This window comes from Bactrocera dorsalis, chromosome 3 (assembly GCF_023373825.1).
Source record: "Bactrocera dorsalis isolate Fly_Bdor chromosome 3, ASM2337382v1, whole genome shotgun sequence".
Taxonomy (NCBI): Eukaryota; Metazoa; Arthropoda; class Insecta; order Diptera; family Tephritidae; genus Bactrocera; species Bactrocera dorsalis.
The window spans coordinates 32,895,936-32,923,831 of record NC_064305.1 but is presented as its reverse complement, the minus strand read 5'-3'; the positions used below and the strand labels follow the sequence as shown (position 1 = coordinate 32,923,831).

Genomic DNA, 27,896 nt, shown 5'->3' with positions numbered 1-27,896 from the left:
ATCGGGGCTCTAGGAAGCCAAAGTGACGGTGGAATATTTGCACTCAGTGCCTTTTTCGAAAATCCTGATATTAGTTATATAGAGGCTAGGCCAAGTTTTCGTCGAAATCCTACACGTTTGTCATTTACATTTTTTCCATAGCTCTTGTCATAAATACCAAATGCGAATTTCATGGAAAATCAGGTTTAGAGCCCCGTACTATCTCGCCGGTGTGATTTTCGCAATGGGCACATGGATGGGCTGTAGAGTGTTCAATTCTTAGAAATATGTGCTAAAATCAAAGCGATTCCATAAAATGCCTCTGAGCTATAGAAGTTTAAAGATAAAAAATCACTGTTTTCGTGTATTTTCAATAGAAAATTGTAATGTTATAATAATATTAACCGGTCAAATTTTCTGGAAATTTTTTTAGAGTATTTCCAAGGAAATTTCATGAGGGGATTGAAAGAAATGAATAGTTAAAAAAACCACCCTAATATATATATTATATATACTTATTTGTAATAAAGGTACTTTAAGTTCACTTATTAACTATTTATTAAATACAATCATTGACTATTTACGTACATACAACTAAAAATAAAGTATTTCGTGCGCTTTTAAGTCTAACATTTCATCACAGTATTATAATTATTTAATATCTATTCCAAATATCATAAATAAAAATTACCTATTAATTTATTTAAACACAAAGATTGGACTCTTGACTCTATCTGGCTAACCATGTTTGGCGGAAAACAGGCTTTCGTAATTTTTGCTGCCAAGGATGCAAAATGTTGTGCCGTGGAATTCGTTTTTTGCGCTTCTCCAAGCAATGCCGGAATGCTTGCGCTTGCGATTTCAAAAACTTCTTAAACGTGTCACTGTTCTTGTTCTGCGAAAATGTATTGAAAACTTATGAGGAAATTTGTCAAAATAAAACAAAGAAATAAAAGTTACCTTTTGTCCACGTGCATCAGAAGATGTGGCCTGAAACGTTTCTGTTGGCGTCTTTATTGGCGAATGCTGTTGTTATTGTTTAGCGGTTTATCTAATCCCCTTTAGGATGGTAGGGGTCGTTTGCGTTGTCGACGAGATCATCTAACGGGAGGCCCAGGAAACGTGCTGTTTCGTGGGACCAAAGAGAGGAGAGTGTTAGATGAGGAGGGTTTGTGGGGCATACAAAGAGGTGGCCAGTATCATGCGGGGACTCGTTGCATACAGGACATATGTACGTTGGGTATGTCAGGGTCAATTCTGGATAAGTAGGAGTTTAACCTGCTACAATATCCAGAACGAAGTTGCGCTAGGGTCACTCGCGTTTCTCGCGGCAACTAGAGCTCTTCGTCTGCGATAGGTGGTGACTTGACTCCAAGAACGCCATTCACGGGAAGGGAGTCGGTGAAGGTGTTGATGGCTCCACTGTGAATGGCGGTCAGTACCTGTCGAATATCAGTTGCGTCCGAAGTCCGGTCGGCGTACTGGGGGACGTCGTCGACGTAGTCGAAGAAAGACCTTTTGATGCTCCTAGGAGGCGGTTCCGCTCTAAGCAGATGGCTGCAAAGGTGATTCCTACGGAAACATCCTAGCAGGAACTGCCTGAAGAGGAGTTCATTAGGATCCTCTACAGGAAGCATAAGCATCTAACTGTGGAGGTGTTCTATAGGAGACATCAAAAGGCATCCCGCCGTGGTCCGGAGTGCAGTATTCTGGCAGGTCTGAAGTTTCCTCGTCTGCGTACCACTGCATCCAGGCGACCATATTGGTGCTGCGTAGTTAAGGACCTACCGGTCGATTGCTTTGTAAGTTGCCAACAACGTGTTTCTTTGTCTTTTCTCCATGTGCTGTCAGCTAGCGACTTAATGATTTTGTTGCGGCGATAATCGCGGTGGTATGGGAAGAGAAGGAGCATAGACTATCGAAGGTTACGCCTAAAATCTTGGGGTTATTGACAGTCGGAATTTTGACGTCATCGACTGCAATATTAAGTTCCAGTCTATAATATGGTCCAGTTTGTAAATATGGTCGCTGTGGATTTGGTGGGGGAAAGTGTGAGGTTTCGTGCAGTGAGGAAACGAGAAAGGTCAGAGGGGTAGTTGTTCACCTTCGAACACATGCCATGCGGGAGTTTCGAGATGTAGAAGTTAAACAGTAGCGGGGAGAGGACACCACCCTTCGGAACTCCCTGTTTAATTCTTCTCAGTTAGGCGATAAGATTCCCCTTTGTTGGCGGGTTTTCCAGGTTTCCGTAGTGGGACCACTCTTCCGATTTTCCACACATCGGGTATTTGAAGAGTGGTCAGTGACAGGTTGAGAACATTGGTGAGGTAACTTACCCCCATCGAGCCTAGATGCTTTAGCATTAGCATGTTGATTCCACTAGGGCCAATGGATTTAGAGGATTTTGCTTTGTTGATGACACTCTGAACCTCTTCATCGGTGAAAGTAAGCGGCGCGCAGTTGTGTGGCATTTTGCGCAGCCGTCGGTAAACATATCTCTTGACTTTGTCTACCGAAGGGTGCAGTGTAAACTGCCGGCTAAAATAGCTCGCGCACTTCTTCGGGTCCAAAGAGGCATGACCATTGAATTGAACTTCAACTCGGTCGTCATGTCTCTTCGGATTAGACAAAGCTTTGACAGTAGCCCAAAGCTTACTCACACCGGTGGAGAGGCTGCAGGACATCACGCGCTCTATCCATTTCGTCCGCTTATAATGGTTTACCATAAACCGAATTTCCAAATTGAGATCCCTTATTCGCGGATCCCCGGGTTCTGCATGGCGTAAGGTGTCGCGCTCATTAGCTAAAACGACTGCATCGGCTGGGAAATTGGGGCGCATTTCCGCTATTCTTCTAGACGGGATGAAGCGAGCAGTAGCTGCTGCGATCACCTTGCGGAATTGACGTTCGCCAACGCATACGTCCGTAGGAATAAGTAGAACATTGAAAGTGCTCTCAGTAAATTCTGTGTAGTCGACCCAATTAGCTTTGTTAAAGTTAATGAAGGTACGGTTGTCCACAGAAAAGAAATCAGGAGGCTTCTCGATCGAGATAATTATGGGCAGATGGTCTAATGCGAGAGTTAGCATAGGTCGCCAGGTTATGCTATTTATCAGACCACCAAATACCAAACAATACTGATCAAAAATAACATGACAGCTTGACACGACTCACAAAAAACAGAACACAGGCTACTTGGATCACCCGTTACTTACATTTTGCAGTCAGTTTATTTTGTTGGAGCTTCGATGCTTACCATTCAGGGTAACAAGCTCTACGTATTTAATTCATCCATCTCACTTAACTTATAATATGTAGAGCTGGCGGTTTCACCTACAACCCACGAATAATACGAGTATGCAAAAGCCTAACAAGTTTAGGGCGGATTACTAAATGAACTTTGAGTAAAACCTAACGCCCAACAATTTGTTTGATTAAAACACATAATCTTTGCCACTTTCATTATTATTCTCAAGTAGAGTTCTATAAAAGTCCACCAATAGTCGTAAGAATGTCTTTCGTGTACACGAATGCGCTACGGAATGGTGGAGGCGAACGCTCGATTACTCACACGTCGTTTGCATTACTTTACGCTACGTGTCGCCTACTACCATACGCTGTGGGCTGGATTTTTGCCGGCGCTGTACAACTGGCATACTGGCAAGTTATATCAATCGCGGTTCTATTTGCTCTATAGTGCTGGTGTACAGCTTTGCTTTGCTTTGGGCACGCCGTACATCTACAAAGGTTAGTTAGAGCGGTCCACTGAAAGGTTCGATGATAAAGTGATTCAGTGGACAGATATAATGACAAATTCTGGAAGATATCTAACGTTCGCCGCGCTCTGTCTGTACATTTGGACACATCGGCAAAATATGATCAAACTTTGGGAAGAACTTTGGCGCCTGGACTCTCTGCACGCGTGTATATTACCCGGAGTTGAGGGTCATGTCTCAATGCGTACACGTTGGCTGACGATCTACTATTTCTGGTCAACGCATATTGTAACTCCGTTAACCTCTCTTTATGTGCTGCTGCAATTTCCGCTACAAACCAATGAACATATCGCAATGACTTTCGTCGGTACCTTGATAGGCGGAAGAACAACTTTTGGCGGTATATTATTTTGGGCACTTTCACTATGCTCCGCATCAATGTCTTCATCTTCAAGAGCTTGTAAAGGCGTCCAATAATTTCGTCTTTTCCCATGTTTCACACTTGGATTATCAGTGTCCGAAAGTTTTCTTAATTTAGATGAAGACATTTCGTCTTCTACTCGAGTAAACACTGCTCGTTTCACTTTTTTTTTCTTTTTGCTTGATCACAGAATAAATACACGTCTGTTCACTGTACATACACTAATGCGAATGCAAGATGTATTTTCTACGCTTTTAATTTAAGATATTACGTCAAATGCGCCAAGTCATTCCATACGTTAGTCCAAGTTGCTGCCAATGGCTCTGCATTGACTCTTCACGGTCTTCTCAACTACGGCTGCTATATTTTCTTCACTGCGTGCTGGAAGTAGTCTGTTCGGTCGAAAATTATCCAATAATGACTGCTGGGTCTCAAGATGGGTGATGGTGTTGCGAATTGTACGCTCAGTTGGCCTATTACAGGTAGGTTGACCATAAGTTGAGCGAAACATATTCTTTATAGAACCTGAATTTTTGTAATAAAGTTGAACGATTTGTATACGTTGTTCAGGCGTAGGATGAAATGCCATACAATGCTGAACAAACATAACATGACAGCTTGACACGACTCACGTGTGGTCTGTCAAAAAGGCAATTGAAATAAGAACTTCTATATGGATCACCCGTTATATCCATTCTTCAAAAGAGCCAAGTTGAAAAGTCACCTGTTGCTCTTAATTAGGGGATGTACATACATATTTCACATCTCCCGAAGGTACTGAATCCTTAATAGAGTCTTTGCATAACAAGTGTCAAATACCACACATGAAAATTTAGTCGCCATATATAGTACATATCTGAGACGCCTGTTGATCCGTTTACCAAGTTAGGCCCTCTAAAAGACAACCTACAAATAACGTGCTCATTAAAAGTGCATCATAACTGGGGGTGGTATGGATTGATGTGCCACCCTGCAGAAACAAAAAAATTATTTATGCGTGTTTCAATTTCTGTCCTTTAAGTAGTCTTTAAGGTGCTGTTTTCAAAAGCATATGGGTTTTAATGGCACCTCTCAAAAGTTCGTTTCACAGTCTCATTCGCTGGATGAGCGATGTAGAGTTCTCATTGTTAATGTAGCTGTAAAGCCACTTTTTAAAAAAACTTCGAGAACATAGTATTGTAATGTTTCGCATTGTTTTTCATTAACAGTTTTTTTTTTGGGTTCTACGGGTTTGAAACTACTTTCTGTCAAAGCTTTTAATAAAAACGCTCCTACTGCCGAAAACTATGTGATATACCATAATTGAATCAATTTATCGATACGAGAAGTATGTAGACGAGTAATAATTTATATGTCCTTGAACAAAATTAAGATACATTACAATCAATTTGTGTATTTTCAATAACCGTTTCAAAATCGGAACAAAAGTATAGTATTTGAAAATCCCTACCTGATCGTGCCGGAAACTAATTAATTTTACCTTATTACTTTGAGGGTTGATTGTAGGGGAAGTAAGATCCGTAAAAGGTCCCTCGACACATTGAAATCAAAAAACTTTACTTTCTTCATTGCGTTTCCTATCTGTGTAATCGGCATTTTTAAATTCTTTTCTTAGGCGAAGTTGACGACACCACACTCGTACACAACAGAAAGTATTGTTGCAGTTTCAACATTCGTTTTACAGTCCCTGGCCAAATTATTAGACGCATCACTGATTTTTCGTAGTTACCTATTTTAATAGCATTTTTATTTTAAAATAATTTTACAAACATTAATTTTAATAGCCAAACCTTTTTGACTAATAGTATTCTTTACTTATTTTCAAAAAAAAGACGTAACAATAATAAACAATAGTAGGTAGGTAGGGTTATGACAGCGAGAATTCGCATTCATGTTTGAACATGATCCGGTTGCGTACGTGATTACTAACAGTGTGGATGTATTTCAGTATCGTTTTTGTATTTGCAAACGTGACTTTTGACTTCTCGGGTGTTTATTTTGTTTAGAAAAGTTATTAACGTGATTTTTTTTTCGTTTTTCTTATCTTTTAAGATGGGTAAAGTGGGGGACCTTTCACCACGCAAAAAAGCCGAAGTCAAGGCTCTCATTATACAAAAACTGTTTTCAAACCGTGAAATTTCACGAAGATTGAAGCTGTCTGAAGCTAGTGTGTGACGTATTGAGAAAAAGTTGAATCATGTGAAGATTTGAGTCCAAAAAGAGATAACTGATAACTGATATTTGCATAAAAATCAATAGTGCGTCTAATAATTTGGTCAGGGACTGTATATCGAATGTCCACGCTGCGCCGCGATAGATTATTGTAAATAAATTGTACTCCTTAAATACACGGCTATTTTCATTTCACACACTCGCGATAGTGTTAATACATATTAGTGTGTATTCCCCAATAAATTTGGTTTATAACTAAACGAACAACATAGCGCCAATCACACTTTTAGGTGCTGTGATCCAGTGCAAATGTAGTCGTATTTCTTTTCGGGACACCTTAAGTTGTGGTTTTTCTTTGGTTTTAAAAATTTTAAATATGGAAAATTTCTGAGCATCACCTTTTCGGGGTACCTTAAGTTGTGGTTTTTCTTTGGTTTTAAAAATTTTAAATATGGAAAATTTCTGAGCATCACTTGAATAGTAGATAAGCTCATTTTAACATCAGCTTTTGCCCTGTTTTTATCTGCTTTGAAGCTTTTCTCAAAATAACTCTCTTGTTAATATCGGAAATCAGTCCATTGCTACCTACCGCACACGATGAGTGCAAGAAGAAAAATTTGTAATGAAACTAGATTTATGTAAGCATTCCATTTTTCTTCCTCTTTACTGGCGTAGACACCGCTTACGAAATTATGACCGAGTTGACAATAGCGCCCCAGTCGTTTCTTCATTTCGCTACGTGGCGCCAACTGGATATTCCAAGCGAAGCCAGGTCTTCTCCACCTGGCCCTTCCAACGGAGTAGAGGTCTTTCTCTTCCTCTTATCTCATTGTTCCATCGAAGGCGATATTCACCGAGGCCAACGCGCAAAGGACCGTAAATCTTTCGCAGAATTTTTCTCTCGAAAACTCGTAATGTCGGCTCATCAGTTGTTGTTATCGTCCAAGCCTCTGCACGTAGACGAAATTATGTACGACTTCAAAGTTATGACTGTTATCAGTGACGTGAGAGCCAAGCCGCGAGTGCGATGACTGTTTGTGTGATGACAGGAGATATTTTGTCTTGACCTCGTTCACTGCCAGACCCATTTGCTTGCTTCCTTGTCCAGTCTGGATAAAGCAGAACTAACGGCGACTGTGTTGAGGTCGACGATATATTGTACCTACTCGATTAAGTTCTGCATCTCGAATTATTTTCTCCAGAAGCAGATTGAAGAAGTCGCATAATAGAGAGTCGCCTTGTCTGAAACCTCCTTTGGTATCGAACGGCTCGGAGAGATCCTTCCCGATCCTGACGGAGCAATTCATCAACCCCCGCCCCTTTATTGTTCTACAGACGGGTAATTGCTATTCGAACTTCTTCGTGGTCGGGCAATGGAACGTCTGCTCCATCGTCATCGATTGGGGAATCGGGTTCGCCTTCTCCTGTCGTTGTGCGTTCACTGCCATTCAGCAGGCTGGAGAAGTGTTCCCTCCATAATTTAAGTATGTTCTGGGCATCGGTGACTAGATCACCTTTGGGGGTTCTACAAGAGTATGATCCGGTTTTGAAACCTTCTCTTAGCCGCTGCATTTTTGCGTAGACTTTTCGAGCATTACCTTGTAGGCCAGTTTTCAAGCTCTTCATACTCACGGATTTCGGCCTCTTTCTTTTTCTGTCTGTATATGCGTCTCGCTTCCCTCTTTAACTATCGGTAACTATCCCATCCAGCACGTGTTGTGGTCGATCGTAACGTTGCGAGGTAGGCAGCCTATTTTCTCTCCGCTACGACACGGCACTCCTCGTCGTACCAGCTGTTCTTTTGCACTTTCCGAAAACCAATGCATTCGGTTGCAAGCCGAGTATAAATTTTGCTAAAAAAGGATTGCTAAACTGACAAAACTATCAGTTGCTAATAAAATTTCTGCTAGCAGAAATTGTTACTGTTAAAACACATATACAAACAAATGTTATTTGATTTTGTATTTTTTTGTTAATAATTTAAGTTTGCGAAATAATAAATGTTTTATTAGTTTTCGAGTTTTGTTTTGATGTGATTATTAACACTAAGCAACATCATCACATTTCTTTTATTAGTAATCGATAACGAAATGATAATAACGCCAAAATAAAATTTCAAATTTTAGTTAATCGAAAATAAATCAGCCGTTTCTCCCACTATGCGCTGTAGGCATACAAAGTAAACAAGGTGAAACATAGACAATTCCAAATCACTTCATAAAAATGTATCATATTAATAGTATTAGGAAAGTAGTTACTTAGAGTGTTCTGGCTTACATACGATAACAAATATATTTATGTCACAAATAATTTTTATATCTATATAAGCATATAATAATTCAGTTATGTGCCGGTATCACATATACCAAAATATAAATATCCGATTGTAATAGATGGTGACAATACATAGTTAAATTTATGAGCACAATTGAATGATATCTACTTTAAGTCCACGGCTCATCTAAATTTTTTCCAACTTACCGCATTGAAAAATAAAGGCCTGATGCAAGAGACCTAGCGTAAAGATTAATCCATCCGAGTATTCCAAATAATGAATTGACCAGCGTCAAAAACATGTTACTCACGCAGGTTAACTTCCACCGAAGCGAGGTCTGGGACCTGCATAGTAGTAAAAAAACAGTCTCTATACAACACTACTTTTTCGACCACAGATACATCTATAGGAGCTACCAATGTATAGGACTGGGCTCAAACAAACTGGACCTCAAATCTCACCAAATTGGGTCGTCTCACAGGTTTATTCTCAGTACCTTACCCTATAAGTTCTGTGTCAGATATTGATAGTGGAAAATGTACACAGGCGCAGGACTTTTAAGAATGCTAAGCGATCCAATAGCGACAAAGGTTAGGATGCTTATCAGACGTCAATAGCAAAACACAACTCATGGCGTTTATTATGTGGTCAAGTAGGCAGCGTAAGTGGTGCGGCAAAACAAATTTTTGGAAAAACCGCAGGCCGCACTAATGGAGAGCAGGACACTTACCATGGAGGTTTCAATGAAAATATTATTATATGCTCTTTTCCACGATCGGATGCGAAACATTTCCAATCTGACATAACAGCCAGCCAGAATGACGTTCTCGTGTTCGTCCGAGAAAGAAAACTATCAACTACAACCGTTTGGAGTTCAGGCAGCATGCGTGCGTCAAAAGGAAAATATGTTGATACCACCCTACATGTCACAACTACGACAATCGAAATTTTATTAGACAAATGCAAATTCACCCTAGCGGCATATAGGAATATATAAATATAATATAATATATACTTATACAGCTGTTGACGGCTAATTAGAAACGCTCCCTTTTTGTAAGGTGCTGATGAGTGTAATGATTAGATGTTTTGGTATACCGTTATTTATATTCCTAAAAACCTTACTAAGAAATCTTGAATCACTTCAAAAAAAATTGTTTTCAATGTCCTTAAGCATAAACAGAATTTTAAAACTATTTCCAGTGTTACACGCAAACCTTAAAAACTTCAACAGAAATAAACCGCTTAATTACTACCATCGCCCGAAGAGATCCAAAAAGAGTTCCACTGACATTCTACATAAAGCTTGCATCGTTTCTAATTAGCTGTCAGCAGCTGTATATATATATGTCCAATCGCTTGATGGAGCTGCCTCAGACCATTCAACTCCTTCAAGGGTTGTGTGAAGCAATGGATTCTAGAAAAGTCCTCAGGTCTTGGAGCACAGGTAACAGCGGTCATACCACAAAGTTACTTTGGGATAGTGTTAATGCTGGACAGACCAGAAACCTCCTACTTCTATGTAAAAGGAAGTTTATTAACTTTTTGTCATCACAAAAACCTACACCTACTTTTAGCATTTCACCTTCAGGAAATGGAACAAGAACGATGAGAGACAGGAATAATATCTATGCGAATGCCCCGCCTCCAGCCGTATGAGACAGGACATATTCCACGGCTCCCAATGTTCCAACTTAAGAGACATTAGACAGTTGGGGTGGGAAAGAATCAGCACTGATTTACTGGATAAGGCTTAATTTGGTTACCTCCCGGTAGCACAACCAAGAACCATTAAAATTCTTCAGACCGAATCAATTCGTCAGTTTGACAATTTTTTCATTAACCTTTAACTACTGAGGTGAAATATTTGGGCGTAGTTACTGAGGTGGGGGTAAATTTTACCCCTTTCCCAGGTAGGAATTGCCAAGCTTCACGACCGGATCAATCATGGATTAGTCGTGGTTAACCAGGCTTTGGTAGTCCGGGACTGAACCAGGCTTGGTATTTTAGTCACACCGGGTAAAGTCCAGGCTTGGATCCCTCCCTGGTATCAAGCCTGGTTGCCAAGTTTGTACCAAGTCTGGAAGAAGTCTGGTTCATTCAGCCTTGGCTTGATTCCTTTTCAATCAGGCTGCACCCTGATTTTACTTTACTGCGAAATCAAAACTTTGCAATGTCTAATAGTATAATGCTTGATTGCTAACCCCATTTTAATTTACTTCTCAATATTTATAATATTGACATCCAGTTGGCGCTTCCATCGAGAACACAAATGTCAACGTCTACAAATTAAATTCGATTAATGAGTGGTGTTCAATCATGAGTTCCACAGGGTATTCGAATTCGCGGGAACGAGTGAAAAAATACCGTTTTTTAAAAAAATTTTGTGACTCTAATGATAATAATAGTGTGGACAGTTCTGATAAGGATATTCGTGATGAATCAACGGATTCTTCTGATAAAAACTTGCTCCAAGCACAGAAAGATAAAAGGAGCCCTAACCAAGCAAATCCATCTCAAGATTTAGAACATTGTGAAGAATCTTCAAGTGGAGTTCTACAACAAGATACATCGCTAGAGAGTTTCGCAGGGTGTTCAAGTTTTATGTCGGTTGACGACGATGATGACAACGCCATAGCACCTGTCAGTCTAGGAGCAGATGCAGCCCCTCAACAGACCGACCTGATGAACTCAGGAATTGAGATTGAAGCACCTCAGACCCTCACTGAGAAAATACGCCAGCTAACACTTGATAATATAGGCAGCGTGAGTGGATTTTTAGAAATTCTGCGTAGTGAAGGACACACTGAAGTGCCATCCACTGCCCATAAACTTCTTGGCTTCAATCACCGAGTAAAAACCAAACCGATGATGGCATATAAAGATCAAATTGGGGACTTTTTTTATCTCGGAATTCGAAATGGTTTGGACAAACGAATAGACGTGAATGTCTACAAAGAAAAAAACATACGTGTGTTAGTTCATATAGATGGATTGAAGGTATACCATTATTCCAAGGGAGGTCTCTGGCCTATTACGATGAAGTTGGTGACAAAAAAATATACCTGCAGTCCTTATGTGGTAGCCTTGTTTTATGGTAGGTCCAAGCCAAAAAATGTGAGTAATTTTTTGGGTGATTTCGTGGATGAAGCTAAAAAATTAATCCTCGAAGGAATAACCATCGATGGTTGTAAATTCAATTTTGAAATAATAGCTATTTTTGCGGATAGTCCAGCGAGGGCATTCCTCAAGTGCATAAAAGGGCCAACAGCCTTTTATGGCTGTGAAAGATGTACAGTTCAAGGGGAAACTCTGAATCGAAGAAGAGTTTATCCTGATTTGAAGTGTGCATTACGAACGAAAGAGAACTTTGTCACTCAAACAGATGTCAATCATCACTTAAGGGATAAAAATACGCAGCAACTGCTGGTTTCACCATTGCTTCAGATTCCTAATTTTGATCCAGTCAAAGACTTCCCGTTAGATATTATGCATTTATTATTTTTAAATGTAATGAAAAATCTTGGAGAAAAATGGGTGAAGAGGGAGAAAAATAATTATAAATTATCAACACAACAGTTGAATGAATTTTCAAATTTAATGAATTCGATGAAAGATTATGTAACGGCAGAATTTCAGAGGAAGGAGTTTGATGTCGAGGAAATTGGGCAATGGAAAGCAACTAAGTGCTCATTTTTACTGCTTTATGCCGGTGGCATTGTCCTGCAGTTTGTTCTCGATGATGACAAATATCAACACTTTCTGCTACTTCATGTAGCATGTCGTGTTTTGTGCAGTGATAAATTCATAACCAGGGGTCTTCCCATGGCAAAGATTCTATTGCATAATTTCGTTCAACTAGTGCCGATTTATTATGGAGAAGACAGCGTCATAATGACAATTCATCACCTCAGTCACCTCTGTGATGACGCAGCTCATTTTAAAACCTCACTGAGCCACTACTCTGCATTTTGGGGGGAGAATTTTATAGGCCAGTTGAAGGATTTTGCAAGTAGCCGAGCGAAACCCTTGGCTCAAATCGTCAATCGCCTCAGTGCTTTAGACTCATCAGACAGTGCAAAAGTGAGACCCCGTGTTGCAATACGCGATGTGAAACCTGAAAAATTCCCTGAGACAATTAAAATAAGTTGTGAAGAATATTCATCAGTCAAATCAGTAACTTATAATGACATGATACTACATGCTGAGGAACCTAACAATGTCGTGGAACTAACCACAGAAAATATCTTTGTTATTTCAAAATTATGGGTTAAATCAAAGTGCCATCATAGTGAAAAGTCAACGGACGATATTTACTTAGATGGATTTAAACTGCACTCCTTAAATGATGTGTTTGATGCTCCCTGTGCGTCAAGAGAAATTGGCATTTTCGCAATTGACAAATTAGCAGGTTCGCATGAGCTGGTAACCATCGGTACTGTGAAATCCAAGTGTTTAATGATGAAAATCAAAGAAAAATATTATGCTGTGTCCTTGTTGTATTCATAACGTCAATTGTTTCAATAGTGCAATTTTGATGGGTATGATGGTTTTTGCGGGGGTTTTCGTACAGAGAGAGGAGACGGATCGAGTGTTTTTGAAAAACGGCGGTTCATTTGTAAATGTTGGTGTTATCGTATATCCCGCTACAACGGTAGCGTGATATTGCGTCATTTTTCTGCACGGCGTCATTGCCTGTGGGCAGTCCATAACAGCTTGGATTAATTCGCTATTTCACGTATGTAAGTATTTTTGTCAATTGTTTATGATTCAGAATGAAGTATAATTCTCTTCTCCTCTTTTATTAGTTGCCTCAGCATTTGTCGAAAATTTTACACATTTCTACAATCTTTTCATATAACCTCCGAAAATCATGCCTGATGATGTTGACGCCATAATTTAATGTGTTGAAACATTGATCGATAAAAAAAATTTAGACAGTTAATTCACACATTTGTGAGAATACTTTTTAAAAATACTTCCATTGAATATTACGTCAATTAATTATTCGAAGAATTACTGCAAAATACATTTGTGAGAATACTTTTTAAAAATACTTCCATTGAATATTACGTTAATTATTATTCCTTAACAGCTTGGATTAATTCGCTATTTCATAATGTAAGTATTTTTGCCAATTGTTTATGATTCAGAATGAAGTATAATTCTCTTCTCCTCTTTTATTAGTTGCCTCAGCATTTGTCGAAAATTTTACACATTTCCCTCAATCTTTTCATATAACCAGCAAAAATCAAGTACACATTTTTATATTCATCTACTTCCTCAGAATGAGTATTCAAGAGGAAGATGGCAAATTATATCAAATTGTGGAGTTCCTGGACGAAATTACTGAGACTGGGAAAAAAACCCTTGAAATCGTTCCAGCGTCGTGGGTGACCAGAACCGATGGAAACAACAATACTACTTGTGCTTTTCCTCCCCCCCATAAATATTGTATAATAGACACAATAGTGAAAGATCTCAGTCCTCCAGAATCATCGTGGGAGAAATTTGACGTTGAAATTCTCACCAGTGCTCGTATGAATAACGTTATACTAATATTTTTTATGCATTCCCAATCGTTTATCATCGAATTGAAATAAATGAACTATTCTTTATTAGAGAAAAAATAACCTACTCTTTACAGGGAATTACGACAAGGCCCAGAGGAGGATCAAACGTCTTTATAAAAAACGTGATAACGTAGAATCCACAGATTCAGATACTGAAACTAAACGAGCTAGAAAATTAACCAAAAATCAAGCGGCAATGATGTCAAGGCAAACCTCTTTCTCTCTTAGAACAAATTGTCGAAGAAAGGGAGTCCTCCACATTAAGAACATCGAGAATTCCTGAGGCTGAAGTTTCCAGAAATAAAAATCAACCAAGAGATGATGAGGCAGCCGGGGCTAGAGCGTCTCAAAGTAAATAGCTGTGTTAATTTTTTTTTTCAGGAAAATTGAACCTACTAATTCTCATTTTCATTAGGTAGAACAGCGTACAGTGACACAAAATCAGAGAAAAAATCGGCATTGATAGCTTGCCTAACACGTTTTAGGGGGAGTGCCATAGGCGATCCTCTTAAAGGTAAGTACCAACCATATTGTGGAGGAAATTTGTGTATTTTCTTTGTTTTTTTCTCATTTTTCAGAATTTGTCATGGATTACTTGGATGCTAAATTGGATTACCTCATGTACAAACTACGTGACGATTTCTCAAACTTAAAGCGATGCATCCAGTACGATTTAAATAGAAAAATCGAAGAGCTCAAGATTAACATGACCATGCATCATGTTGCTGGAGCTCAACCCATGGCGTCCCCTAGGGAAGGATTATCTACAAACTTTCCTATTAAGACTTTGGAAGAGTTCCTCGATTTTGAGAGGACTCTCGACCCAATGCATGAGGACAATTTGGCTGACCCTGAAAAGGCTTTGAGCAAGCGTGTGACACTTGTGAGTTTATTTGGAATATATTTATATTTTGAGGCGTTATTATTGACTTTACCAATTTTCTGAGAATATTTTTGTGGTTTTTTTTTCAGAAAGAATTTATGAGTGTGTTAACGCATAAAGAATCCAATTACGCTGCAGACATTAAGAAGATCCTCAAGGAATTAATCGCCAAAGATGTTCAACTTAATTATAGTGGCGTAGGCCGTGTTGTCAAAGGAAAAGGAAAAAAAAAATTCAGTGCAACAGCGACTTTTGCGTGTATGAGAGGTTTGTATACGAAGTCCATTCATGGTGACTGACTTATTTGGTTTTCATTGATTTTTTTACTCGGTTTCCAGATTTCATTGAGACAAAATATAAAGACTCTAATCAACCATTGAAGATTATTACGGTTACAAGTGATTGGCTAGCAGGTGCTGGCGACAGAGATGGAGGATGCATACAGCGTAAAAAGGAAGTTGGTGCAGTTTAACTGAAAAAAGAGCTTAGAGGGATTAAACCAGAACTCACCTGTCAGTGAAAACTTAATTTTGCGAATTTACTGTTTCTCGTGTTAAAAAAAAGGAGTTAATTTTTAACGTTAATTTTTTTGTTCATTTTTATCGGGAGTTTTGTTTAGTAAAGTATATGTATAACAATATATATAATATTAATAATATAATAAAGACAATTAAATATAATTACTTCCAATAAATCGTTCTTCATTGAATGTGCCAATCCACAAAATACCTATTCAAATTACTTCTGAACAATGGCTAAGCCAAGGTATTAAAAAACAAAAATAAGCCTGGAACGGCGCTGGTTTCAGTGCCTGGACTAGTGTTAATAAGACGGCCTGGGCCAGCCCTAGTTACCAGGTCTGGCCCCACGTTACATTCCAATGCTCATCCACTATTGGTCCGCGCTTGGATACCAAGCCTGATCCAAGCTTGCCAAGTCTTGGGAATGGCTTGGTTAAAGGCTGGGCCATTGGTGATTTCCTACCTGGGTTATAATCTATGATGCGCCAAGCGACTTATGTATATGTATATGTTCAACCTAAAATGAAATGAAAATTAATTACCTTTCTGAAATGCATTTTATATTTGAATTATAAAGTTTTCCTTTAATTGTACTTACCCTAATAATGTTAAATATACTTACCTTAATCTATTACTATAAGTTAACAAAATGAATTACTCACCTCTTTTTGTACATACATACCATTCAAACTGTTCTATCCCGTTAGCTTCAAGATTTAGGCTAAGTCATCTAGTTGTTGAAATAAAGAAGTTAATTGTTATTTGAGCGCAATCGAGAACGCACGCGTTTCCCTTCTTTTTTCGGTATTTTTTCGTCACAGTATCGTGAGTTTAAGTGCAGGCAATTGGTTGAATTTTAATTTTAGTGAATTCACGTGTCCCAACTATTTTTTATCTCAAAAACGCTTTAGAAATTTCATGGTGCCCGAGCAGGGACATGAGCGTGGTTAAAAAATTAAAATACAATACAAAATATCTTTTTCGCAACCAATTGGCAAATATCGTTTTCGGTTTTCGGATCTTCGGTTCTCACGGTTAAGTGAAATGACAAGCTAAAAACCAAGTTAAAAAAAATAGTATAAAAAGGATTAAAAATCCAAATATACAACATATATTGTACACATACATATATTTGAAGAGCGTGCAGTGAAAACTTCCAACACAAAAATATATACCGACATACATATATAGTGCGTGCAATGGAAATCTGTGGAAAAAAAAAATATATTTATACACACATACAGTGTGAAAAAAAAAATCAAAAGAAGAAAAAAAAAGGAAAAATTGTGGAGTGTGTGCATAGTGTAAAGTGAAAAATTCACCAAAGCGAAGAATAACGAAATAAAATAAAAGGTGATACTTGATAAGTACAGTGCAAGGTGAATTATTTATGTGGAACAGTGGTGGGCGCAAATAAAAGCTCGAAAAGTTTTTGAAATACCAAAAAATAATATTATAATTACGTTCTTCTTCTTCTTTACTGGCGTAGACACCGCTTACGCGATTATAGCCGAGTCAACAACAGCGCGCCAGTCGTTTCTTCTCTTCGCTACGTGGCGCCAATTGGATATTCCAAGCGAGGCCAGGTCCTTCTCCACTTGGTCCTTCCAACGGAGTAGAGGTCTTCCTCTTCCTCTGCTTCTCGCGGCGGGTACTGCGTCGAATACTTTCAGAGCTGGAGTGTTTTCATCCATCCGGACAACATGTCGTCGTATATCTCGTACAGCTCATAGTTCCATCGAATGCGATATTCGCCTTGGCCAACGCGCAAAGGACCATAAATCTTTCGCAGAACCTTTCTCTCGAAAACTCGTAACGTCGACTCATCGGTTGTTGTCATCGTCAAGCCTCTGCACCATATAGCAGGACGGGGATTATGAGCGACTTATAGAGTTTGGTTTTTGTTCGTCGAGAGAGAACTTTACTTTTCAATTGCCTACTCAGTCCGAAGTAGCACCTGTTGGCAAGAGTTATCCTGCGTTGGATTTCTAGGCTGACATTGTTGGTGGTGTTTACGCTGGTTTCAATATAGACGAAATTATCTACAACTTCAAAGTTATGAGTGTCAACAGTGACGTGAGTGCCAAGTCGCGAGTGCGACGACTGTTTGTTTGATGACAGGAGATATTTCGTCTTGTCCTCGTTCACTGCCAGACCCATTTCTTTTGCTTCCTTGTTCAGTCTGGAGAAAGCAGAACTAACGGCGCGGGTGTTGAGGCCGATGATATCAATATCATCGGCATACGCCAGCAGCTGTACACTCTTATAAAAGATTGTGAGGATGGAGTCATGTGTAAAAGTTCACGCAAGTGAGGAAAGTTCTCTGATCGCCATTCACTTGGGAGTGCCCAGAAACGATTCTTTTACATATGACTCAAGCAGCTCACGACTTCCGGTCTTTGACCAAGTATCCTCTGGGTAGCCTAAGAACATCCGTTTGAAGGCGAGCTAAAGTGAGAAGGCGAAATATCCCCTACTTAGGATTGTGCGCTGGGTTTGGGACCCGCCACGTAAAAAAACACCCCCAATGAAAAAAAATTATAATTACGTTACAGTTAAAAAAAAAAAACAGTTTTATAAACTGTTTAAAGTACCGCATAATTAAAAAACCGATAAAGCCAAAAAAACGGTAAAAACCAAGGTGCCGGTAAAAAAGACTAACCGTTTCCACCGCTATCCGCAACTTTTTGGTGCTTGCTATTGGTATTTTCTTGCTATCATCACGTCGCTGCTGCCATTACTCTGCTGCTGCTGTCGTCGCTCCGCTGCTGTTATAACTCCGCTGCTTCCATCACGTCGCTGCCTTCAATCTGCTGCTGCCGTCAATCTGTTGCTGCTGTCTATCCGCTGCTGCTTAAGTCATCGTGGGAATGAGCTGCCGCTGTATCCTGTGCCAGAGGGACGTAAGCGCCGGCAAACAGCCGACGCACCAGGTAACGAGTGCGAATTATTGAAAGTGGTGCAAACAAAAAACAATAATAATAAAAATGCAAACGCACACTTTCAGTTTTTGGCTCTCCCTTTTCACATTACATGCTTATTTATCGTTTTCTACATATATTATATATTATACATACATATACGTATTATTGTAGGATTCCACCCGCAAGCCGCACAAATGAGTTAAAAATTGTATTTAAGGTTTATTTAGTTTAATTAGAAATTTCTTAACATTAACTGTTACAATATAATGAAATAAACGATTTGAAAAGAAATGACAGTTTTAAAATGAATTTATAAAAATACTGCAGACACCAAAATTTCGTTCTCGTCTTCGGCTTCTCAAAACGCGACTCGACTCTTTTAATTTTGTTGTGGACACTTTGATGATGCTGCTCGTAGTAGCCAGATTTCTGGTTCGCATTACGCTATTATAGGGTTTCCCTGTCCCCACAACTCGGCCTTCCTGCTTCGCTTTCGCCCTCGAATGCGCTGCTACCTTCAAAGTTTGACCAAGGTTTCATAAACTCCGCACATGTTGTTGTTTGCTTTGGCCCCTCACAGAGACCTGTTTTCTTAACGTCATAGGTATTGTTGGCTTTGACCTTAATGATTTGATAAGGACCCAGATATTTTGGCTTCAGCTTTAGGCCTCCGCCCAACTGCGTTCGCTTTATCGCAACCGCATCGCCTATGTGGTACTTTTTTGCTTGTTTTCGTCGCAAGTTATACGTTTTTCGATTTTCTTCTTGCACCTTTAGCAACTGTTCTTTGGCACAACGCCGATTTTCAGCTCTCTCACATTCGAACTGCTTTTGTATTTCTTCGTCGATTAGAGATTTAATATGCAGATCTTCTTTAGTACGCATCTTTACTCCTGTCAGTAGTTCTATCGGTGTTGTATTTATGCTTCTTGAATATGTAGAGTTAATCATTTGTTGGACCTTATCGACGTTTTTATACCACTTAGTACAATCTTCGAGACTTAACTTCGTTAGCACTTGAATAATAACCGTATTGAGTCGTTCAACTTGGCCATTTGCGCGTGGAAGTCCGGTTGTTATTTTTACATGATTTATGTTTTCGTCTTTACAATAATTTTGGAATTCAGCTGATGTGAACGCTGAACCACGGTCGGAAATTATTTGTTGTGGGTTACCAAACGTCGTACTTTGAACTCGTAGTCGCGATATGACTTCTTGGGCCGATGTCGTCTTCGTAGGATACAACCAGCAAAATTTTGTGAATGCGTCAATAACAGCGAATATATGCTTATATTGCTTACTCGTTGATTCGAGAGGACCCAAGAAATCTACATGATATGTCTGGAGTGGAGTGTCGCCTTTTTGAAGAGGATGCAGTTCACCCTCCTGCTTTCCTGGTTTTCGATTTGATATGATGCAAAGTATGCACCTCTCAATATACGTTTTTATTTTTTCGTCGACTTTTGGAATAAAGTATTCTGCATTAATAAGTTCTTTGGTTTTTCGCACGGCAAAATGACCTTTTTCGTGCGCACGTCGAATAACCTCTTTATACATGCTTTTTGGTACTACTATTAACTCATCATCCTTAACCAGCTTAAAGAGAATTTTGCCTTTCATGAAATAATTATCGTGGGTAATCTTCTCGTTTACAATATCTATAGTTACTTTAACTTCGCAGTCTTGCTCTTGTGCACGTCGTAAAGCATTCAAAAACCCATCGTCGACTATAGTTAATACTGCATACCGGCTGAGAGCGTCAACATGTTTCATCATTGAGCCAGGGCGATGTTCTATTGCATAGTCGTAGTCTTGTAAAAATAGAATCCATCGCGCCACCCTTGTACAAAGGTCTTTTTTATCTAACGTTTTAGTAAAGGCGTTACAATCAGTAACTAACTTAAAGTGTAGTCCTAACAGATATACTCGGAATTTTTTTAAAGCTTCTATCACCGCTAAAATCTCGAGTTCGTAGCTGCTATACTTTCGTTCGGCATCGGTAGTTTTCTTGCTCATGTAGTATACAGGATGTAGTTGAACATCATCGGGTGACTTTTGCAGCAACACTGCCCCGTAACCGTCGATGGAAGCATCGGTGTGTACTTCCGTTTCGAAATTCGGATTGAAAATACTTAAAACTGGATTTTGACCAAGTAATTTTTTTAAAGTTTCAAATGCAACAACCTGTTCTTTGCCTATTTCAAATTTTTTATTTTGCTTTAAAAGGTCACTTAAAGGCTTTGCAACTAATGAAAAGTTAGGAATAAATTTCCTGAAATAACCAGCAAGACCCAAAAAACTCTGCACTTGCTTGATAGTCTTTGGCATTTTGTATTTTTTTAAAGCGTCAACTTTGTTCGGCGATGGTGAAATCTTTTGATTTTCAATTATATAGCCAAGAAACTCTACTTTTTGTTTAAGGAAGTTACACTTTTTCAAATTAATTTTAAGTCCATAGTCTTTGCATATATTAATTACCTCAATTAAATTATTTAGAGCTTCTTTCTCATCACCACCAGGCACTATTATATCGTCTATATAAGGCAATGCAATGCCTCTACGCGTTACTTCTCGAAATATGGCATTAATGTATTCTTGAAAAACACTCAGCGAATTGGATAATCCAAACGGAACTTTGCAAAATTGATACTGTCTATTATAAGGAATGAAAGAGGTATACTTTTTACTAGCCTCTGCAATTGGCACGTTAAAGAAACCATTTTTAAGGTCGATCGTATTGAAAATTTTCGAATTTTGTAACCGATCAAGCTGATCTTCGATCAGTGGTAATGGAAACCGATCTTTTACCATAACTTTGTGTATTTTTCTAAAATCAACACAAAACCTTGGCGAACCGTCGCGTTTTTTTACTAGCACAATTGGACTGCAAAACTCAGAATTTGAATGTTCAATTACTCCGTCTTTTAACCATTGTTCGATTATTTCGTCTACTTTATATCTTTCTGCTAACGGAAGTCTACGCGGCATTGAATAAATTAAAATTATATTCATTATAATGTTTGGAGACTTGCTCTTAATAGGTTTGTAGTTGCCAATCAAATCGCGAATTGTATTTTGCGCGCCAATACTAGCATTTTCGTCAATATTTAACGATTCATCATTTGAAATATCAATTTTCAACAGTTTCACTTCGTCTTCACATACGTCTTTTTCAATTTTTTTAAATGACAGTCCATGAGCACTTATTGTAATTGTTGCTTTCGCACAGAAGTCTTCGCCCAGCAATATGTCAACGTCCAAAAATTTATCAGGAACCACCATAAAATTTAGACTATATTTTTCGTTATCAATTGATATTTCATGCTACACTGAACCCATTGGCTTTATTTTGTCATCGTCATTGCTATCACCACAACCAACTAGACACACATTAACACTTTGAAGTGTGGGCTTACCTATGCTCATATAAACTTTGTTTGTAATTATATTAAATTTACTTCCTGCGTCAAAAAGTGCTTCAAAATTATTTGCCTACTTCCACTTTTTTATGCATCACACTTTCACGCAAAATCCTTGTATTTACTTGTTTAAAATTATCAGTTTTAGATTTAGGACAATTTTTCCATTCATTACATTTAAAACACACTACACTTTTATGCCCTTTTACCCCGCAATTAAAACATCTGACTTCTTTCTTTTCAGCATCAACACTATCGACAATCTTTTTCTATTTGTATACTCCTCTTTGTTCAACTTCTTGCTTGACATTACTTCGAATTTTTTCATAACACTTGAGCTTTTCTTTGAATTGTTTTATATTTTCCGTACCGTACAATATTGCTTAATTTACACTCAAATCTCGAATTCCGTCGATAACATAAGATATTAACGAGCTTTCGTCGATATTTGCACGGGAAGCTAGTTCCTTCATTTGTAGAAAATATTCGTGCACACTTTCTTTTTCCTTCATTTTCCTATCAGTCAATTGTTTATGAACTTCTGCACTGTTGACTGTTGATTCAAATTCTTCACTCAGTGCTTTTTTTAGCCTACCCTACGTATTTAAACCCCTCTCACTATTTATAAAAGTTTTTGCTAAGCCTTTCATTGACTTCTTTGCATAAATGAGCTTTTGAAAATCATCCCACTGCATGAGTGCTGCTACTTCTTCGAATTCGTTTATCCAATTTTGTATTGGAAATTTTTCGCTACCATCATACGGCCTTATTGTGTCTTCAATGTCACGAAAGCTTACTGCAAACCTTGGCTGTTGCACATACACTTGTCTTGCTCCTTCTTGTGCATTATTGCTACCGCTGGCCACGTTGACCTCGCAACAACTTTCAAAGCCTTCGTCTTTGTTTTTATTGCTCTTATTTTCATCTTCGTCGTCGTTGTTTTCATCGCCATCTTCGCTTTCGTCGTCTTCTTCGTTATCGTCGTTTTCGTTATCATCGTCGTCCTTGTCTGCGGCAAGTAAATTTCCCTTTCGAAGATTTTGAAAAATGTGATCGACTATATTGTCGGATTTATAGTTTAAGCAAAGCACACCGCAAATGGAAGCGAGATCGATTTCTGCTAAATTTTGTTTAATGTATGCAAGTTTTTGTGTGTACGCGCCGTCGCACTCATCAAAAATGAACCCTTCAAACTCACGCAAGCGCTGTCGATTCTTTCTATCACCTTAACATTCGAATACATATTTATGTAAAGCTAATATACATTCTTTTCGGCTTTTGCGTAGATTTTCGCGAACATTCACAAAGTCACTTAGCTTAGACATTTTTGTCGTTTTGTAGCGTCTGATTTCAAAATATAACGTCGTTTCGTGGTACTATGCCAATTTTTGTATCAGCCGCCGCTTGCTTTATTTATTGTAATATCTGCTACTTTCTTTCAATACTTTTGCATTGTTAGCATAATTGATTCATGATTCACATGCACTTCTAACACTCTAGTCTTATGGTTGAGCCCCCATATTTTGTAGGATTCCACCCACAAGCCGCACAAATGAGTTAAAAAATGTATTTAAGGTTTATTTAGTTTAATTAGAAATTTGTTAACATTAATTGTTACAATATAATGAAATAAACGATTTGAAAAGAAATGACAGTTTTAAAATGAATTTATAAAAATACTGCAGACACCAAAATTTCGTTCTCGTCTTCGGCTTCTCAAAACGCGACTCGACTCTTTTAATTTTGTTGTGGACACTTTGCTGATGCTGCTCGTAGTTGCCAGATTTCTGGTTCGCATTACGCTACTATAGGGTTTCTCTGTCCTCACATTATATACATATATTGAAGTGAATGTGAAGGGATTTTGGGATTGCGGATTTGCCTACATTAAAGTGCGACTTTTTTGTAAATCGCATAATTTTAAAATTTTAATTCGGTCAGTTTTTTCGCATATCATCTCGTGTTTTCGCAAATTTAATTCTTGGATAATATTTTTTCGCGTTAAATTTTCGACTGTGCTAGTGCTCATTTTGCATAACTCATCGGTTTGGCTTTCGTATACTTGGGAATCGATATTATTTTTTTCTCGTTTTCGTAACCAATTCCAAATACATATGTTGCCAACCTTTATTGCTATTGGTTTGGCTTTCATATATTTCGGGATCGATATATATATTTTTTCGTTTTCGTTATCGATTCTTAATATATCTGTTGCCAACCCTTGTAGTCTTTTTTTCGGAAATTTAATTTCAACACACAAAATGAGCAAGCCAAAGCCAACTATCGCCAACCTTTCTCCGAGTAAGGAGCTAATCGACTTAAAGTCATTAAAGCGTCAAAGGACGGTGGCAAAATATAGTATTTTGCGAATAAGGACGGGCCTTTTAGGAAAAACTATGTCGTTAGATCCAATTGAATTGGAATGTCGGCTCGACATACTAAATTCGCATAGCGAAAAATTAATGAAATGCCAATCTAAAATTGAAGAGATTGATGAAGACGGCATGGCCCGAGGGGAGTTAGAAGACATAGTTGTTGAAACGAAATCAATAATTAAAAATATTTTAGCCAAAAATAGAACGTCAATTGCCGAAACATCTTTCGTCTCACAGCTCAAGGCTCCCTAAAATGAATTTGCCGAAATTCAAGGGAGAATATTCAGAGTTTAAAAATTGTATGAGTTTGTTTGAGAGCTTGGTTCATAATGATCCAAATATCCCAGATATAGAAAAATTTAACCATTTGGTAAATTGTCTATCTGGAGAGGCTCTGGGAACAGATAAAGCGTTTCAGATGTCGGATGAAAATTATCCGAAAGCGTTGGCAAGTCTCAAGAAAGTTTATGATAATAAGTGCTTGATATTTTTCAATACAATATCTAAAATTTTTGAGCTGCCAACCATCCCAAAGCCATCCGCGCCTTCATTGCGATCAATGATTGTTTATGACTCTTTGCTATCTCTGAGCGATGAGAAGCAAATAATAAACGGCATTATAATACATATAGTTATGACAAAAGTTGACTCTGCCACCCGATCCAATTGGGAAGAGCAACTTGATTACGATCACTTGCTATTATGGAAGGATTGCGAAGCAACTTTAAATAGAAGATTTCAGCAGTTAGCAGCAGAATGAGCATCTTGTTCGAGGACGAAATCTGGAGCCACAACCAGCATGAGCCACATGAAGCAGCTACACATGGACCGGACAAAATCAGTTTTAGTTTGCTGCAGAGGCAAAGAAGCCAATTTGTCACAAATGCAAGTCAAAGGAACATCCTTTAAATGCCTGCCCCACTTTCAAGGCGCTTCCGGTACAACAGAGGTTCGAGTTTGTGAAATCGGTGCCCTCATGCATAAATTGCTTGCGTAAGGGGCATACGGTATCCAAGTGCAGAGCGGATCGATGTCGTGTATGGAATCGATCGCATCACACATTGTTAAACCAGTACCCGGCTTCCTTCCCCGCTGCATCTCATCCGCATCCTTCAACCACACATGCCATGCATACAGCGAGTATGCCGGATCGGGTAATGTTGGCGACAGCTATTATTAAAGTGAGGACCAGTTATGGTGAATACCTGCCTGCGAGAGCGTTACTGGATTCAGGCTCCCAAGTCAACTTTATGACGGAGGACTTGGCACAAAAGTTGCGGATTCGTCGCCAACACAAAACGTTGAACATAATAGGAATTAGAAATTCCAACACGAAAGTGGGGACAAAACTAAGCGCGTTTGTTAAGTCGCGGGTAAATAATTACGAATTTTCGGCGGAATTCTGGATAATGCGTTGCATTTCGGCTAACCATCCAGACCATAACATAAATGTTAATGGCTGGAAAATTCTGCACAATACTAAATTAGCGGATCCAGAAATCCATAAATCGAAAAAGATTGATATCTTATTGGGTGCAGAAACCTTTTTCGATTTGTTAGCGGTTGGCCAAATTAAAAGTGGCCCTAATCAATCAAGGCTACAGAAAACCCTTTTAGGGTGGGTTGTCTCTGGCAAATATGCCAGCAATCTAAGTCCTCCTCCTTCTGCAACTAGCACATTATGTCAATCTGAAGATGACTTAACGTCAATTAATTCGGTGATCCAAAAGTTCTGGGCTTTAGAAGAATTACCTTCAGAAACAAATGGCATCATATTCACACAAGAGCAAAAAGAGTGTGAAAAATTTTTCGTATTGCCTTCAGGACGGCTTCAAGTCAGAATGCCATTTAAAGCTGGCCGTAAGTTACTCGGTCACTCCTATGAAACCGCAGTTCGTCGGTTTCAGGCCCTAGAGAGAAGAACGTTGAAAGATCCAGAACTTCGTAAAATGTATCTGGACTTTATGAATGAATACAGAGCGCTGGGTCACATGAGCCCAACAAACAATAAGATCCCGAGTGAGCCACACTATTTCATTCCGCATCAATGCGTTTTAAGACCCGAAAGCACAACAACCAAATTACGTGTTGTTTTTGACGCTTCGAATCGTACTTCATCTCAAATTTCATTGAATGAACTTTTTATGGTAGGCCCAACCATCCAAGAAGAATTGTACTCAACTCTTCTTCGTTTTAGTCTACACAAGTACGCTTTAACGGCAGACATTACTAAAATGTACCGCCAAATAATGGTGCACGAAGAAGACAGAAATTGTCAGCTTAGGGTGTGGAGAGAGCATCCCTCAGAGCATATTCAAATTTCTCGACTTAACACCGTCACTTACGGCACTGCGCCTGCACCATTTCTCGCAACACGGTGTTTACAAATGCTCAGCGATGCTAATACAACTAAATATCCATTCGGTTCATTGGCCATTAAAAGAGACTTTTATGTCGACGACTTATTGACAGGATCTGAAAATTTTGAGTCTCTAGATCTTATAAGAAATGAAGTAATTAAAATATTAAACTCGGCAGGATTCACTTTAACAAAGTGGTTTTCGAACCACCCTAAATTTTTCGAAAGTGATTGCACTGAATCCACTGGTTGCCGAAAGAGGATTTGTTTCGATTTGTTTTGGATGCCAACTTTAATGATCTGCGAGCCACTAACCGGGACATATTGTCAGTCTCCGCTCGCCTTTTCGATCCTCTTGGATTATTAGCCCCACTAGTTACCAAAGCAAAAATCTTATTGCAAGAGCTTTGGTTTCAAAAACTAGATTGGGATGAGTCGATTCCATTGCGCCTCAACACTAGCTGGCAGAATTTCAAAGCCAACCTACTGCAGCTCTCGTCAATTAGCATTCCTCGGTATGTAAACCTAGAGTCGGCTGCTACACGCCAAATCCATGGCTTCTCCGACGCTTCAATAAGAGCTGCATATACATACGAAGCCAATCTGCTAGTGGTGTCAAATGTATGCTGCTTACTGCAAAGTCTAGAGTGGCTCCGCTGAAGACGAAGTCTCTTCCGCGTCTCGAGCTCTCGGCAGCACATCTTCTTTCAAAATTATGGTCAAGAGTTGCGCCTATGTTGAATCGACATTTCGAAAGAATTACATTGTGGACAGACTCTGAAATTGTTTTATATTGGATAAAAACACATCCTTCCTCATTAGAAACCTTCGTCGCAAATAGAGTGTCCGAAATTCAAGAGTTGACCGACAAAGTGCATTGGCGGCATGTGCCAACAAAACAGAAACCTTCGGATCAAGTGTCTCGGGGTTGTAACGTGGACGAATTAAGTAATTCGATATGGTTTGGCGGTCCACAGTTCCTCCTAGAAGACCTTGCATTATGGCCAATTAACACCCACTTCCAGCTCTCGCCAGAAGACGAAGCATTAGAGAAAAAGAAAAATGCATTTACATTAATTTCGACCACTGAGAAAAATCCAATATTGTACCTCATTGAAAAATTCTCTTCTCATAGAAAATTGCTTCGTGTGGTCGCATATTTACTACGATGGATCCGATGACCAAAAATGCCTACGGAGGGTAGGGATCTGACATCTAGCGAATTACTTTTGAGTTTTTTGAATATTGTTCAAGTGATTCAACATTCGGAATTTGCGAA

General features: G+C 38.8%; 2 protein-coding genes across 2 annotated transcripts; both read left to right on the top strand.

Annotated features, from left to right (window-relative positions):
- The first annotated feature begins 3,521 nt into the window (after positions 1-3,521).
- On the top strand, positions 3,522-14,852 carry LOC125777540 (uncharacterized). Its single transcript, XM_049452641.1, has 4 exons — positions 3,522-3,726; positions 10,812-14,487; positions 14,552-14,650; positions 14,715-14,852. The coding sequence occupies exons 1-2, from the start codon at positions 3,522-3,524 to the stop codon at positions 13,070-13,072; spliced, it is 2,466 nt and encodes an 821-aa protein (XP_049308598.1). The 3' UTR covers positions 13,073-14,487; positions 14,552-14,650; positions 14,715-14,852.
- Positions 14,853-14,860: 8 nt separating this feature from the next.
- LOC125777390 (uncharacterized) lies at positions 14,861-15,709 on the top strand. The gene is made up of 3 exons (XM_049452154.1): positions 14,861-15,019; positions 15,109-15,286; positions 15,358-15,709. Exons 1-3 carry the CDS (start codon positions 14,876-14,878, stop codon positions 15,489-15,491), a joined length of 456 nt encoding a protein of 151 aa, XP_049308111.1. The 5' UTR covers positions 14,861-14,875; the 3' UTR covers positions 15,492-15,709.
- The last annotated feature ends 12,187 nt before the right edge of the window (positions 15,710-27,896 follow it).